Source organism: Thermobia domestica, chromosome 15 (assembly GCF_964235325.1).
Source record: "Thermobia domestica chromosome 15, izTheDome1.hap1.1, whole genome shotgun sequence".
NCBI classification, from domain to species: domain Eukaryota; kingdom Metazoa; phylum Arthropoda; class Insecta; order Zygentoma; family Lepismatidae; genus Thermobia; species Thermobia domestica.
This window is the reverse complement of record NC_137468.1, coordinates 23,440,841-23,456,071: the sequence shown is the minus strand read 5'-3', so window position 1 is coordinate 23,456,071 and position 15,231 is coordinate 23,440,841. Positions and strand designations below refer to the sequence as shown.

The window sequence follows — 15,231 nt, the reverse complement described above, 5'->3', positions numbered from 1 at the left end:
CAAAAAATTCAGCTAATACTAATATTCATAATTCAAAGAGTTTATGCATTTTTGGAATCCATATCGAAGATCCCTGTATACGTGGAACACGCAAATTAGGCTGTGATAACAAATGCTTCAGTTTTTCTCTCCCTCGCTTCTTCGTCGCACTGTACTTTGGCCTTCCTTATTACTTCTCTAGCTTCGCTCTGTATAGTTTGCCCTCTCTTACGCTGTGAAGCCATTGTCAAATGAATAATAAGCACCAAAACCGCAACCACAACAGCACACAACAAATAACCAACTCACACTCTCTTCAGTATGACATTCATATGATAATTTTTTAACCCTGGCAACGCTGACATATAGAAGGAGGGTAAGGGAGTATTGCAAGAGCAAGGCAGAACAATTGTTGAAAGTTTTCCCCCTTTACCTCAGTCCCCGCTGGTAAACAAGCTAGCTCCCTATAATATACATTCTTGGCTCCGTATAAATCAATTATTTGTAAATTATTTTAAATGTAGCTTTTATATTTTTCAATACTTCCAACAACAGCGACAATCTTTTAGAAAAAGTCAATGCTATTGATTAAAAAAGGCTTTACAACGAAATGTTATGGGTAACGTAGGAAGAGAGTAGCATTTAGTGTTTAGTAACCAAACACATAGCGTCTGTAAAGTTTCCTAAAGTTAAATTGTAAATGATCATTGCAAATGTTGCTTTATTCATAATTTCATGGTTTATTTCAAACAGTAACTTGCTCAATCCTTGATCACTCTTCACGCCCCCCTCCCTTTTCCAGTTTCAGTGATGGAGTAAATACATACGAGGGTGATTCAGAAAGTAATGTCTCCAAGCCCGCTACTAGCCAATAGTACTACAAACATTCTTAACTGTTAATGCAGTGATGTTTAAGCTATAGAATGTCACTTGTTTCACCTTCCTATCTCTTCTCTTTCCAGAGTAATCGAGCAATTCATTGCATCCAGTGGTGACGTCCGGTTGATTTCTGATTGCGGAAGATTGTGCACCCAGGAACATTCATCGTGGGCGACGAGTCGTGGATGCATCATTAGGAGTCGGAAACGAAGTGTCAGTCGATGGAGAACCTCCCACACGTCCTGTCCTCCGCCAAAAAATTCAAAGTTGTCCCATCTGGTGGCAAAATGTTGTTGACATTCTGCCTCATCCTGCGTATAGTCCGGATCTTGCACCATGCGACTTTTGGCTCTTCCCCAAACTTAAGGATCACCTTAAGGGCTAAAGATACAGTTGTGACGCGGAAGTGGAGACAGCAGTTCGACAATAATGTCGCCAGCACACACCACAGTTCTTCGCCGACAGCATGAAAAACCTTGCTTCGCATTGGTGGAAGTGTGTTGCCCGTAAAGGGGACACCATTTGTAGCTGACATTGCAAGCTTTTCACTGATACCTGTATCGGTGCTATCTGTCAAATTCAAATAAAGGTGTCACCTAGGAGGCATTTCTGAATCACCCTCGCATATAAGGTAATTTTATTAAACCAAACTCCTTAAACCAGTGGTTCCCAACCGGTGTGTCGCACAGTCCCACAGGGTGTGTCGCGAAATTTTAGAATTTAAAAATCATGAAGTATTTAATAACTAGTTAAGATCAATAATTTTGAGACAGACTGTACCAGTCATAACGCCTCCAGCGCCTGCAACAATACTCAGTACTAGATAGAGTCATACTTTAACCAATTGTTTTGTATCATGAAATTACATACTTACACAGATTACATGCATAGCATCAGATTACATACTTAGAAGTAACATATGTTAATATTACTTCTACTTCAATGATAGATAATGCTATTGTTACTTTTCGTTTTATGAAAATGATAATACAATTCTCTTTCCAGCTTCCAGTATTTGAAACGGGTCATACTCCACTGCATGTGGCTTGCCAGAGAGGGAATCTGGAATGTGTTCAACGGCTCATAGACGCAGGTGCAAACATAGAAGTCGCAAACGATAGAGGACTTACCCCATTGGAAGTAACTGGTGATAAGATTATGCAGGATGAACACTCTGCTGAAAGGTAAATTTAACATATCCATTAACATTCCGGGATGGGCGCTATAGTAAGGTGTTATGACCTGTTAAAGTTTAAAATTGCAAGGAGGTGATCACTTGCAATTTTCTTTATTGTTGCAAGTGATCCATTATGGCACTTACACAGGAGGAAATGTGTTAATAGTCTGGAGGATCGGTCATATGATCGTGCACTTTTTGATACAAGTATGAAATTTACAGTACACAATAATTGATGTGTAAACAACAATATTAGGGATGGAGCCAATCGAAATTGACGCTCTTCTCATAATGGCGGCCATATTGAAAAATTAATCTCGTAAAGGTGTTTTTTCTTGAAAATAGCTTATATTTTTCTCTTTATGTGCAAGTGATAATATTGTTTTAATTGCTATTGACCAAATAATGAACAATTTACACATTTGTATATTTTAGTTTGTTATTTAGTTTATTCAGTTTGTTATTTTTCAACATGGCGCCCAATGTGACAAGATTTAACATAATGCCATAACTATAGAGTGATGGGTATCAAAATATATGTTCTTGAGGTCACTAATTGCAAATATATGCTTAGAAATACTATCAGACGGTCTGTTCTTGATTTAGGAGAATGGAATTCATAGCACTATTAAGTATTTTAAGTTTATCTTTCTAACTTTACACGTCAAGCTTGTGGAAATTGAAGTTTGAATATAAGATTTCTGCAATGCCAAAACTGTACAATAAAACATATCACATAGCAAGAAAATTAAGAGTTTTACTTCATGTTAAAACATGAAGGACAGTAAAATTGGAATTTACAGTCTTTCTTCGTGTACCTATATTCAGCGTTCACATCTACAAAGAGCTGTACATGGTAAGTCAGCTTTGAAACAGCTACACTTTCCAGAACACACTTTGGAACAATTACATTTCAATATCTCTCTTGAAGACTCACTGACTAGTGGAGTTATTATCCAACGAGGTATCCATCTTTCTTCCTCGGTTTGTGTCCATCCGTAAATACTCGGAGATGGAAGTTCAGGTTCTTTTTCAAGTGATCTTCCCCAAATCTGTCCTGCTTGATAAGCTGTTCGAAGTAAATGCTGTAGCAAAGCATCTTGAGTTGGAGGTATAAGCTCAAGCTCACGATTGTTTCGTGTAAACATCTTTTGCCTCACTACATTTATGTCCTTTTCTATGCTGCAACGGTCATATAGCGATACAACAAAATTTTTCAACAATTGGAAACACTGTCTTCACGGCTTCTACATCTGGAGCGCTTGATAATGCTTGAAATGCCGAGGTAACCTCATCATAAGCTTTCCACGCTGTCCAAGCTAATATTTTACCTTTATCCTCAAAGTTAGATGTAGTGTCACTTCCCGTCAAAGCATGAAAAGCAAATATTGCATAGCTTTTCTCACTTCCCAGTGCCTTTGATATTGCTGTAGCATTGATATAACGCATATGTTTTCCTGATCCATACAATACCCACAAACAATCACATTCCAACTTATCTGCATGGTTGAATGCCAACACAACCACATCTGAGTCAACCGTACAAACTTGTATATTTCGATACCCTTCTATTATAACATCTGCTGCATGTAAAAATATTTTTGTCTGCTTCATCTTGAGAATATGGTACTATTCGACTTAAATCCGCAGGTTGTGAACTAACGGCACTGTTTCCTTGAGTGACAACAACTTTTCCTGGATATTCTGCTAAACTTACCAATTTTGCCAATAAAAGAAAAAATTCTGTTTTGTTTTCATCAATTTTAAGAAAGTCCTTCCAGTTTTTAGGCACCTTTTTATCCGCTTCAACTTTTCTTCGAATGCCTGTTCCTCTCTTCTCACGAACACAACTCTTCAAGCTATCTGGTTTATAGGTATCAAACACTACGTCAACACGTTTCACTTGCCCTTTAAATCGATTTCTAATCATGTTTATGAACTTTCCGGCATAGTCAGCAAACGAATCTGTAGCTTCGTGTGTCAGAAAGTGCACAATGACTGCACCATCAAGAATAATCATTTCAACATCAGGTCCAGCTTGATGAGGTTCGTCACTATCTTCTTCACTGCAAGAAATAACTTTTTCCAGGCAGGGTACTATGTCTGATTTACCTCCATACCGAATGCTTCCATTGCACTCTGCCAGTGACGGAGGAAATGATTGATGCTCATGACTGAAAAACTGATAAAGGTCGCTATCTCGCATTGACATCCTATGTACATTCTAAGGAAAAGATTGCGGTCTTGTTTGACGGCTACAATTTGTTGGGTGATTGTACATTTCGACCTAATTGGAGAACTGAAAAGCGGAAATTTATTCTTTGTCAGAGTTTCATTTATATTAACTTCACAGTTTAATAGACGATCAATGAAGAATTGTGTGCTCTGTTCTCTTCCAAGTGCTTCCATGTTTCTATATGATTTTGTAACATTTTCGTCAGCAATCACACGTGAATCCAAGGTAACTAAATCTTGTTGACTGTCCAGAAAAGGATCTCCCATTTCTTTTATTGTTTCCGCCAGGTTTCTAACATCCTTGATAAATCGAATCTGATTTGATGACACTTGTTCATGATGAATAGTTGAATCTGAGGAACTTGACAGGCTAATAATTTTTAAGAATTCCTCCACTACCCTTGTTGTTTCTGGCCCTGAGACCTATTTCGCTATTTGGAGAATGGACTAAATGCTGTGAAACTTTTCTACGTTTTTTAAAACAATTAAAGGACAAAAGCTGTGAAAGAGAGAGACAAACTTGGGACATATAATCCGCTTTGTTTTCAATGTTAGGACCATATAATATCATTCCAATAAGAGTTAACAATGTCGTTGGTACACTGTTTCGTTGGCACTTATTCTCAAATGACTCTTTAAATTGAAACTGGGGATGTTAAAAATATCTCGTCTTACTATGTTTGCAGTATGAGATAAAACAGTGGCATCTAACTCAGAATAATGAGAACAGGCTTTCTTGAGGCTTTTTCCTATATCACTGTTTCTCACAAGCAAAACTTATCGACCAGAGCCATGGGATTCAAGTTCTGGAAAATGACTAAGTATTTTCTCTTTTAGCCGCGTTGAATGCACTGTACTTGGGTCACCACCCAGTTGCTACATTCTCTGACAATAGAGTTTCTTGAGATGGCTCAACTGCAGCACAGAGGAAATTTCGTAGTCATCAAGAATACTTTCAATGTACATTAAAAGTTCTGCTAATGCGTTTTTTTTCATATGTATGATCTTCTGATCTTAATTTTAAATCTCCTTCCCGATTATATAGGGCTACAAGACATGTTGCATAATACACTGCATCTTGAGCAAACATATCACCAGCACTTAGCTTTGCAATTAATTTGTGGTCTTGAAGAGTAAACGCACATGATCTCACACGTTTATCAATTTTAAGTGTTCGTGATTTTCGAAATGACTGTGATTTCTCATCCACTGTTTCGTCACAAAAGAAGCACAATGTACACCCACCTTGACTGACTGAAAGTGAGTCCTTTGATCTGGTATTTTTCTCACTTGATGCAGATATGTCTGACTTATCTTGACTTCCACTTTTCTTCTTCTTTTCTTCTTTCAATTGCCCTGTTCAATTTAGTTTTATTGAATTTCAAAGAACAGCTTTTATGATATTTTGCCTTTTTATCCATAAATGTTTGCTTAATACCTTGTCCATCCAGCCTTCTTATTTTAAACCCTGAAGGTAGTGACTCTATTTCTTAAAATTTTACTAAATTTTCCGCTATAGTTGAATAGCCAGCAGCATCATTTGATGATTTACCAGCAAAATCACCAGGGCAGGTCAGCCTCTCCTTTGTTACTTCTTGGCAAAAAAAAAGACAAAGATCCCAGTTTGTGATTTCATCACGTGGTTTGGAAACCTCAGTATTGTCTATTAGTTTGAAATTTCGTTTCATTTTAGCTGCAGTTCAGTTCGGAAATAAATCGAAAACAAAATTTGAGTTACATTGAAAGACGAAAGAAGTAGCAGGCAAAATAACCGTAAAACAACTAATAAAAATAAATAAATCAATCAAAATTAAACATTTAAATTCAACATTTAAATTCAACATTTTACCAGGCCAAGTATCAAATGACCTTTATCAAAAGCATAAAAGTGAAAAATAGATTATAATTTAAAAATTAAAATGCATTAACATGTTAAACAATACAATTAAATGAATTTTATATGTACTGAGCGGCCATTTTTAATATGGCGGCTATCTCGACGAAATCACGTGATATTTTTTGGATCCACCCCTAGAATTGTTTCTTATGATGTCTATAAACCGCGTGTAGAATTTGACGCTTGTATCATAAATTGCACGATTCTTTGAGATTTTGGTACGGATCCTCCAGACTATAATGAGTGGTGGACGAAGTACCAGAGTGATTGCTGCTGACTTTAATGCCCAGAAGCCTAAGAGAAATGGCATTACACATTGACAATTTCCAAGTTATTGGACAAATTTCGTGCAGCAGATTCTGTAGTGAACAAGCCACGCAGTGTACGTTCAAGAACAGACACCGACGAGGAGACTGCAACAGCAATTGTGACATCGGTTGTAAAACGTCCACATCCCAGTACGCGCCAATTATCAGCAATATCCGGTGTCAGTCAGCGTTCAGCGTTCAAATCTGCGTGTGTTGCATACACACACCAATGGCACCCGTACAAGTTATATTTGCAACATGATCTCTTGGAGGATGACCCTGATTGGCGGTTACAGTTTGCAGAATGAGCTCTGTATTAATGCGACAGCAATCCAAACTTCATACGACAGGTGTTGTTCAGTGACGAAGCTAACTTTTATGTGCAAGGCGACGTAAACAAACAGAATCACCGTTACTGGTCAGATGCATACTCCTCGTAGGTGTGGCGTGGGAGACCCGGGTTCGATTCCCAGCGGGAGCTCATGTGGTTCGGATTTCACGTTAATCAGTAGGTCCACGTCTCATATAGCCTCGCTGCTGAAAAGGGACGCTAAACTCAAAATCAACTCAACTCAGTAGGCTTCATAAGCGATAAGCAACAACAATAGAAAAGCTTAGTAAAGTTCAGTAATTCTTATGGGTTTTACTGGAAAGAGGATATGATAAAAGGGGTGCCGTGATACAGATCTGTATTCTAATGCCACATTGACTTGATCCCTAGTCTTCCGTTGCAAGCGCTGCTAACGACTGAGGAAATTCCACTCGCTTTCTCTCGCTTAGCAACAGCTGAACCCTTATTGGCTCAACGCGTGGGTGTGTGAGGGTGTGAGCTTTAGTTCACATTTTGGCCACGGCTCAAGACATTTTGGCAGCACAATAGCTACGGATGACGAGCGGAGCCATCGCCTCGGGCGCTGATAGCAAGAGGGTGCCGAATGAGCAAGAAAAAATAAAAAAAAGTACTGGAAAAGAGTAAACGATGCGGGACCTCGTAAAGTTATTGCGCCCTGTTAACTCAATATTGTTGTCGATTTCCAAAGAAATGGATTTCGTAAAAATTTTCTTGCTTGCTCCGCTCGCAATCCAACGTTTCGATAAGAATCACAAGTTTTTACTTATTATTTAAGAGACCCCATCAGAGCGAAATTAAGATATCGCTAATTTTACAGTAATTATGTGATATCTTCAAATAGATAAAAGATACTCGAAATGTGGAACAAGAGCGGCCTAGATAATATAATTTTACATGAGATACCGTTATCACGACTCACTTATCTACTTTCGATTTCCAGTCGTTTAGAAAATCGGCATTTATTTTCGCGTTTCTAAATGGCTGCAAACGGAAAGCTACTAGGTGACTCGTGATAACGGTACCTCATGCAAAATAATATTGTCTAGCGTGTTCTTGTTCCACATTTCGATTTTCTTCTATATATTTGAAGATGATTAATGTAAAATTAGCGCTATTTTAATTTCGCAGTGATTAGGCGAAGAGTTATTATCATGAGTTGTAAAATGCAATGTTGGACAAAATAGAACAGAAATATTCAAAAGGAAAGAACTAAATAACATCGATATGGGCAAGTGTCCAAATTTAGAACAGATGTGCATACAACTACTCACCCAATTACAAATTTATGTTTTGCATATAACAAGCATCTGATTAAAAATGTACGTTTTGTACAGATGTATGTAAAAAAGTAAGGGTCAATTCAACCACCTCTGAGAAAAGTGGGAGTAACTTCCTTTCACTTTCTATTTATATTTAAATTGGTATTTTTTATTAATCTTTCATGACCTATATGATGAAGGCAATGTTGAAACTGATACACAAGTTTTATTAACTATATATTTAGTGTTTTGGTTAGTTTTGTTTTATTAATACAGCATGGAGATACTTTATCCAACCTGGTGAAGGAAAAGATTAGAGGCAACGTCAAACTATTCTAAATGACATTATGATTTGTGTTGATTGTCGGGCATAAGTTTGTACAGGGTGCGGCACGTAAAACCGGCCCGTCGTAATTGCGTTTTTGGCAACAAATATTTTCAGCTTCCTACCAAGAGATGGCGTGTCGAGCTGGGGTCGAGACACGTGACCTGCAGATGCATTTGTAAAGTCGGGTGAGTGTATGATAATGCTGTTTTCGATAACCGAGCGTGCTGCCGGTTTTACGTGCCGCACCCTGTATTTACCCATCAGTCTGGAATATATTATTAATTATAGATAATACTGTTTGAATCTATGGAAATTGTATATATAAATTATATTGTGAAATCCCTTATATACATATCACCTGACTAATCTTTATATTAAAATGCAAGGTTTATATGTTCGTGGTCAAAAAAGTTTGTGGCCAGGGGCGTAAATAAGGTCCCCGCAGACCCTGCAATTCGAGGTGGCCTCAAGCCATCAGGGGCCCCCAAATCGTGAAGTTGGAATTAAAGAAGGGGCCCCACTCCACGCTGTCTGCGGGGAGGCCCCCAAACCTTTAGTTACGCCACTGTTTGTGGGCAATTCTTTTGACAACATCTCGGAAGCCACAAGCTCTAGAAAGATGTCGTTTTTACTGATCGATTGCAAATTTTGTGTAGATTGTTCAGTTCTAACTGATTATTTAAAAAAATGGCAGTTATATCTTTATTACATTTATTAGGAGTACACTGGAAGTATTGAAATTTTAAAAGGTAAAGCATCGTATCCTACGAGTTATACATTCCAACACAACATATTTGTATACGGGGTTAGTATATCTCTCCGGCGTTTGTTTCATAGCCAAATTGTAATGAAAAACAAAGGATAACCATTTCTCCAGCCTAAGATGAATCTTTATTGCTTGGAGTGTTTTGCTCAATGAACACCATATATCACTGACATTAATTAATTCTGTGTGTAATATGTTTGCTTATTACATACTGCATGCAAGAAAAAAAACACTGATTATACATGGATTAGAAACTCCACCCGGAAGTAGGCTCAAATCTTGCAAACGGTGCGAGATATTGAAAAAATGATCGGAAAAATCTCCCTTTTATGATACCTCTTGCAGATTCTTATTAAGACGTCATTCACTTGTGTTTGTAAAGGGACATGTATAGATATGAGGAATGACAAGAGATTCATGCTCATATGTGAATAGTGCGCTGTGTAGAGAGCGCAGGTTCAGCTAGTTTAGTTTTAATTTGTATTTGGTGTGGAGTACTTTGCCTCCATATAACTTCTCAAGTTAACAAATAATTATCTTGGATTTTAAGTCGTTGTGCACACCAATACTGAATTATGCTTACACTTTCTGATTCATAATTTTTCGTTCTCATATTCTTCCAGGTACTTCAAAATTATTCATCTTCTGTTAGAAACACTTTCAAAGGCTAATGGAAATTCATCGCTGTTGCCGCTCCAACCTATCACCCCGGTCAGTACAGGTCTAGGACTTCTGAGGTCTGGAATAATTTCTGCAGCATTGGGAAAACTGCTGGTAGACACAGAAGAGCAGCCACAGTTTCAGTTTCCATCCGAGAAGCAACCAACTCTCGGTACTGCTTTGCATACCGCTGTTAGTCTATGCTCTGCAAAGGCGGTACGAATACTCTTACAGGTCGGAGCTTCTCTCTCGACACAAAATCGTGATGGCAACACAGTGTTTCATGTGGCTGTAAATCTACGAGTTTGCGATATTCTTGAACTTCTTCTGGATAAGGACAGTTCTGCTGAAGTGATTAACATTAGAAACAATCAAGGCAAAACTCCTCTTTTTCTAGCTGTGGAAAGTGGGTGGAAAGAAGGTGTGGATCTTCTACTAGAATCTGGCGCCATTGTGAGTATAATTTCCAACGATCATTCAACAGTTATTCACGAGGCTGCAAGAAAGGGAAACGACGAGCTTTTAGGAAATCTGCTTGCAGAGGAAAATGCTTTCCAAGTTATCAATACGGTCGATTATTTCGGAAACTCACCTTTGCATTATGCTGTTCGCAGTGAGAAATTTGAATGCGTATCTCTTCTTCTTAATGCCGGCGCTGATGTATATATTAAAACTGAACAAAAGGCAACTGTTCTACATTTAACATGTTTTCTGGGCTACCCTGAGATTCTTTCTCAAATACTTAAGCACGAAAATACTCCAAACTACATAAACGCAATTGACGATAAGGGGATGACGCCGCTTCATTACGCTTCTAAATTTGGACACACTGAATGCGTTAGTCTTTTACTGCAAGCAGGATGCCTAATATCTTCAGAAACATTCAACGGTTGTACAGCAATACATGAAGCGGCAGCAGAAGGTAATATTGAAGTTCTAGATGTTTTATTGAAAGAAAATGCGGACATTCTTACCATAGATAAGCAAGATAATCGAGGACAGACTGCCCTTCATAAGGCATCTTACAGAGGTAGTAGAGAATGCGTTCGACTTCTTCTGGAAGCAGGTTCAGATTTATCGTCACGTGATGGTGAAAATAGAACAGTACTTGAAAATATTTTAAACAACATTCCTCAAGCTGTTTCCTTTCTGGAAGAAATTTTAGACTCAAGAATCAAGGATAACGGAAAACCTCCTACTGATATGGAGTGTCAAATTACTTTAGATTTTTGCATATTGTCGCCACGTATAGGAGATAAACAAATGAATGTCATCAAAGCGCTTCTCAATAGCGGAAATGAACATCGACAAGACGATCTATTAATTCATCCGTTAGTTGAAACATTTATATTCCTTAAATGGAGGAAATTGAGATTATTTTTCTGCCTACTTCTTGGACTATATGTTTGCTTTGTTTTGTCTCTTTCCACACTAGTCACGGCAGTCTATTATTTTCCTTCAGAAAACAAGGAAACCCAAATCATAATTGCTAACATATCTAGAGTAATACTTTTATCTTCTATAGTTTGCATTATTCTCAATGAAATTTGGCAAGCGGTGAACTTGCGGAGATACTATTTTCGAGAATATGAAACTTGGGTGAAAATTGCTTGTATTCCCATGTCCATAATAGTTGCTACGTGTGATCATAAGGAAGAATGGGTGACGCATGTTACAACATTGGCTATTCTTCTTAGTTGGATGGAACTGATGTTCTTAACATCTCGTTTCCCAACCTGGGGGTATTATGCTCTGATGTTTTCCAAAGTAGCTGTCAATGTGATAAAAGTACTTACTACATTTGCCTTCTTAGTGATCGGCTTTGCTTTCAGTTTCTTTGTACAATTTCGAGACAAGCCTTCATTTCATAGTCCTTGGGAAGCATTTGTGAAAACGCTTGTTATGGTAACAGCAGAGTTTGATTACGAATCTTTATTCGATACAGCACGACAGCAAGGATTTGCTGGAACTGGTCGAATCATTTTTCTAATCTTTGTTATCTTAGCTGCTATTGTCCTGATGAATCTTATGGTAGGTTTAGCTGTCACAGACATTAATGGTCTTAAGAATGAGGGGAAAATACGAAAACTACAAAAACAAGCCGATTTTATATGCGTTCTCGAGCAAATCGCGTATCATAAGAAACTGATGCAGTGCTTTCCTTCGAAACTAAAGAATTTCTTTGAGCATAGAAGACAATTACGAACTCAGTTCTCCATCTATCCTGGTATTCCTAAAACAAAATCACTTTTCAAAACACACTTACCACGTTCCTTACAAGACAATATTGTCTCCAGAGCAATGAAAAATAAGAAAGATAACAGGAAATGGAGTTTTCGAGATGTGTTCAAAAAGATTACCCAACTTAGTAGGCAAAATGCTGATAGTTTTAATAGAGAAGATGATGGACATAGAGGTAGCCGCTTTACTGAAGTTAGTCGTATGTCAAATAAGATGGTATACCATGAGCTTTTAGATATGTTAACCAGTTTGAGAGCTCAAGTTGAATCATCACGTCAAGAACTTACAGCTCAAATTAGAACATCAAATTCAATTATTCTTCACGAAAATGATCGGTTAATGAGAACGGAAAGGAAGCTTGAGAGTTTTGAATCCGTAATGAGGAGTTATAATAATAAAATAGACAATTTGATTCAGGAACTTTCATCCAGAAGACCACCTAATGAGCAACTTATCGACATTTCTACAGAAGCATAATTTTTATTTATTTTTTGAAAGCGCGGTAATTCAGTGGTAGAGAGTTTACTTCTGAGACGAAGGATACCTTCTTCGATTTCAGGAAATGTCAGCGTGTGGTTCGTATCCATAAGTTTATCACGGAGTTGTCCCACTTCTTCATTCTACTTCCGTGATCATTCAGTTGCACCTGCTTTTGCCTATTTATAAATTTACTTATGCCTACAGGAAATAACCACAGGGTCAAAGATTTCATTAAATTTCGTAATATTTCTTATATCTTACTTTTGTCTTGTTCGTTTTTAATTTTATTTCTGTATTTTACTATGTTCTGTACTATTATACAGTATAAGCACTACTATTAGGAATACGTGTGTCACTGTTAGGAGTATATGTGACACTGTTAGGAGTATATGTGACATTGTTAGGAGTATATGTGACATTGATAGGAGTATATGTGACACTGTTAGGAGCATGTGTCACACTGTTAGAAGTATATGCGACATTGTTAGGAGTATATGAGACACTGTTAGGAGTATATGTGACAGTTACGAGTATATGTGACACAGTTAAGAGTATATGTGACACTGTTAGGAGAATATGTGACACTGTTAGGAGAATGTGTGACACTATTAGGACTATGTGTGACACTATTAGGAGTATATGTAACACTGTTAGGAGAGTTTGTGACATTGTTAGGAGTATATGTGACACTGTTAGGCGTATATGTGACACTGTTATTATATGTGTGACACTATTAGGAACATGTGTGGCATCTTTGAAATTTATTTTCATTATACACTAAAAAATATTGTAGAATTATATTATTCAGATTATTTGTAAATTCGATGAATGTATTAAGAAAGAGAGGTAATAAAGAAACGTGACAGACCAGAAATAATTTCCTCTAAGAAAAGTAGTCATCAGCAGAAATACACCTAGGTATTCATACCTCGCATGTCTCTAGTCAGTAACTTCGAAACGAATCGAGCAAATTTATTTATTTTTATGTAGAGATAAAGTAATTCTCTGTACAGTACTGAATATTGTACTTCCAATTGATCAATCGTTTGTAATTTATTTTAAAGAAAACTGTATGTGTATACTGGTACCATTTTTCTCGTGAGTGTACAATTAGCTAACAAGTAGGATGATATACCTTTAGAAGAAATATGTTTAAACTATACGCTTTACAAAGTTTTCAGATTAAATAAAACCAAAACCATTATCTAAGCTAAATTTCAACCAATTACTTTCCAATTTACGTGATACTAAAAAGGAATTTTAAGTTATTTTATCCTATGATTTCAATCGCTGTTCGTGATCTTCCTCAGAGCATGAAGATGAGGTTTTTCATGAGACATTATATTCTTACATCTTTATAAAGTTTGTGATTACTTTCTACTATTTCACTTACTTGAAATTCTTATTCTTGAAAATTCCTTGGACTTTAAAGTTTTCGGCTACGCCATAGAGCCTTGTTTACGGAGACTTAATGAAACAAAGAAAGAAATACTATCAACCTGCAGTTTTCCTACCTAAACAAAATAATATAGTACTTGATCCTACCAGTTCACAGCGTGCTGCTCTGACATCTGATCAGCAGCAGTTGGCAGGTATTAGTATTGTATTTCCAGTGAGTCTATTTTTTTTATTTGCCCTTGATATTTTTACGCTAAGTTTATTCCTCCCTCCCCCATCGTGAACAAGGTTTTCATATGTACCGAAACTTTTGAAGTGTAAAGTATTTTCAGGAATCAGAATTTCACATGCAAATACAGTGATTTAGCTACACCCCTTAGCAACTCCTAAAATTTTCGGACACCCCCGGAAATAAATTCCTTACATCTCCCCAACTAGGGGGTACAATATTAAAAAGATTCATTTTTGTTCTGCCTAAAGCCCTCCAGGAAATATTTGTAGGAAATATTGTAAATTGTCTTCTCTTTAGGCAGAACGAGAATTCCCGTTTTGCCTAATCTTTGGAGACAGGGAATTATATGCGAGGAGGAAACTTTTAGGGAAATGCAGCACCGAAAAGCTTGACTTTTAGCGTGTTTGTATGCAGATCGGAAATCATGTATAAAATGGCTGTAGTAACGAGGGCAGGAACTAAATTCAAGCGGTCAAAACCCAAGGAAAATTCTGACAAGGACAAAATATAAGGGACAAAATCACAGGAGTATATATTGGATGTACCAATGCACACCCTAAGCAATCATTATTTTCCCCCTTCAATTGTCATATATTAAAAAATGATGATAATCCATTCCGGTCAAAAGTTTCAGATGCAGGAACTGTAAGACAAGTCTGAGTCAAAAAAAATAAATAAATAAAATAAATAAATAAATAAAAAATAAAAAAATAATAAAAATAAAAAATAAAAAAATAAATAAATATATAAATAAATAAATAAAATCTAAAATGTTATCGTACTTTTTAAATGAAATAACTTTTTCTTTCTTTTAAAATGCTGAAAACTCAATAAAACGTAAAAATGTTATAATAAAAGGGCAGATTAGCTCAAATTACTCTCACACATACCCATATGAAAAGTTCTGGGTATTCCTATTTATTATACCTTTAATACATTTGAAATACGTTTAGCATGTTACAGTAAGACCATTCATTTTAATTACGAAAAGTAACAGTGATGCTATTTGAATTTAAAAAGTCGTTCTTATGTGGTAGCAT

General features: G+C 36.8%; 1 protein-coding gene across 1 annotated transcript in view; it reads left to right on the top strand.

Moving 5' to 3' along the window:
• The window catches only part of LOC145671441 (transient receptor potential cation channel subfamily A member 1-like), a 36,652-nt gene extending 23,229 nt beyond the window's left edge, over positions 1 to 13,423 (top strand). The window contains exons 3-4 of the mRNA XM_081740630.1: positions 1,864 to 2,042; positions 9,804 to 13,423. Of these exons, the coding sequence (XP_081596756.1) occupies positions 1,864 to 2,042; positions 9,804 to 12,558 (2,934 nt within the window). The 3' untranslated portion in view covers positions 12,559 to 13,423. The remainder of the gene's footprint in view (positions 1 to 1,863; positions 2,043 to 9,803) is intronic.
• The last annotated feature ends 1,808 nt before the right edge of the window (positions 13,424 to 15,231 follow it).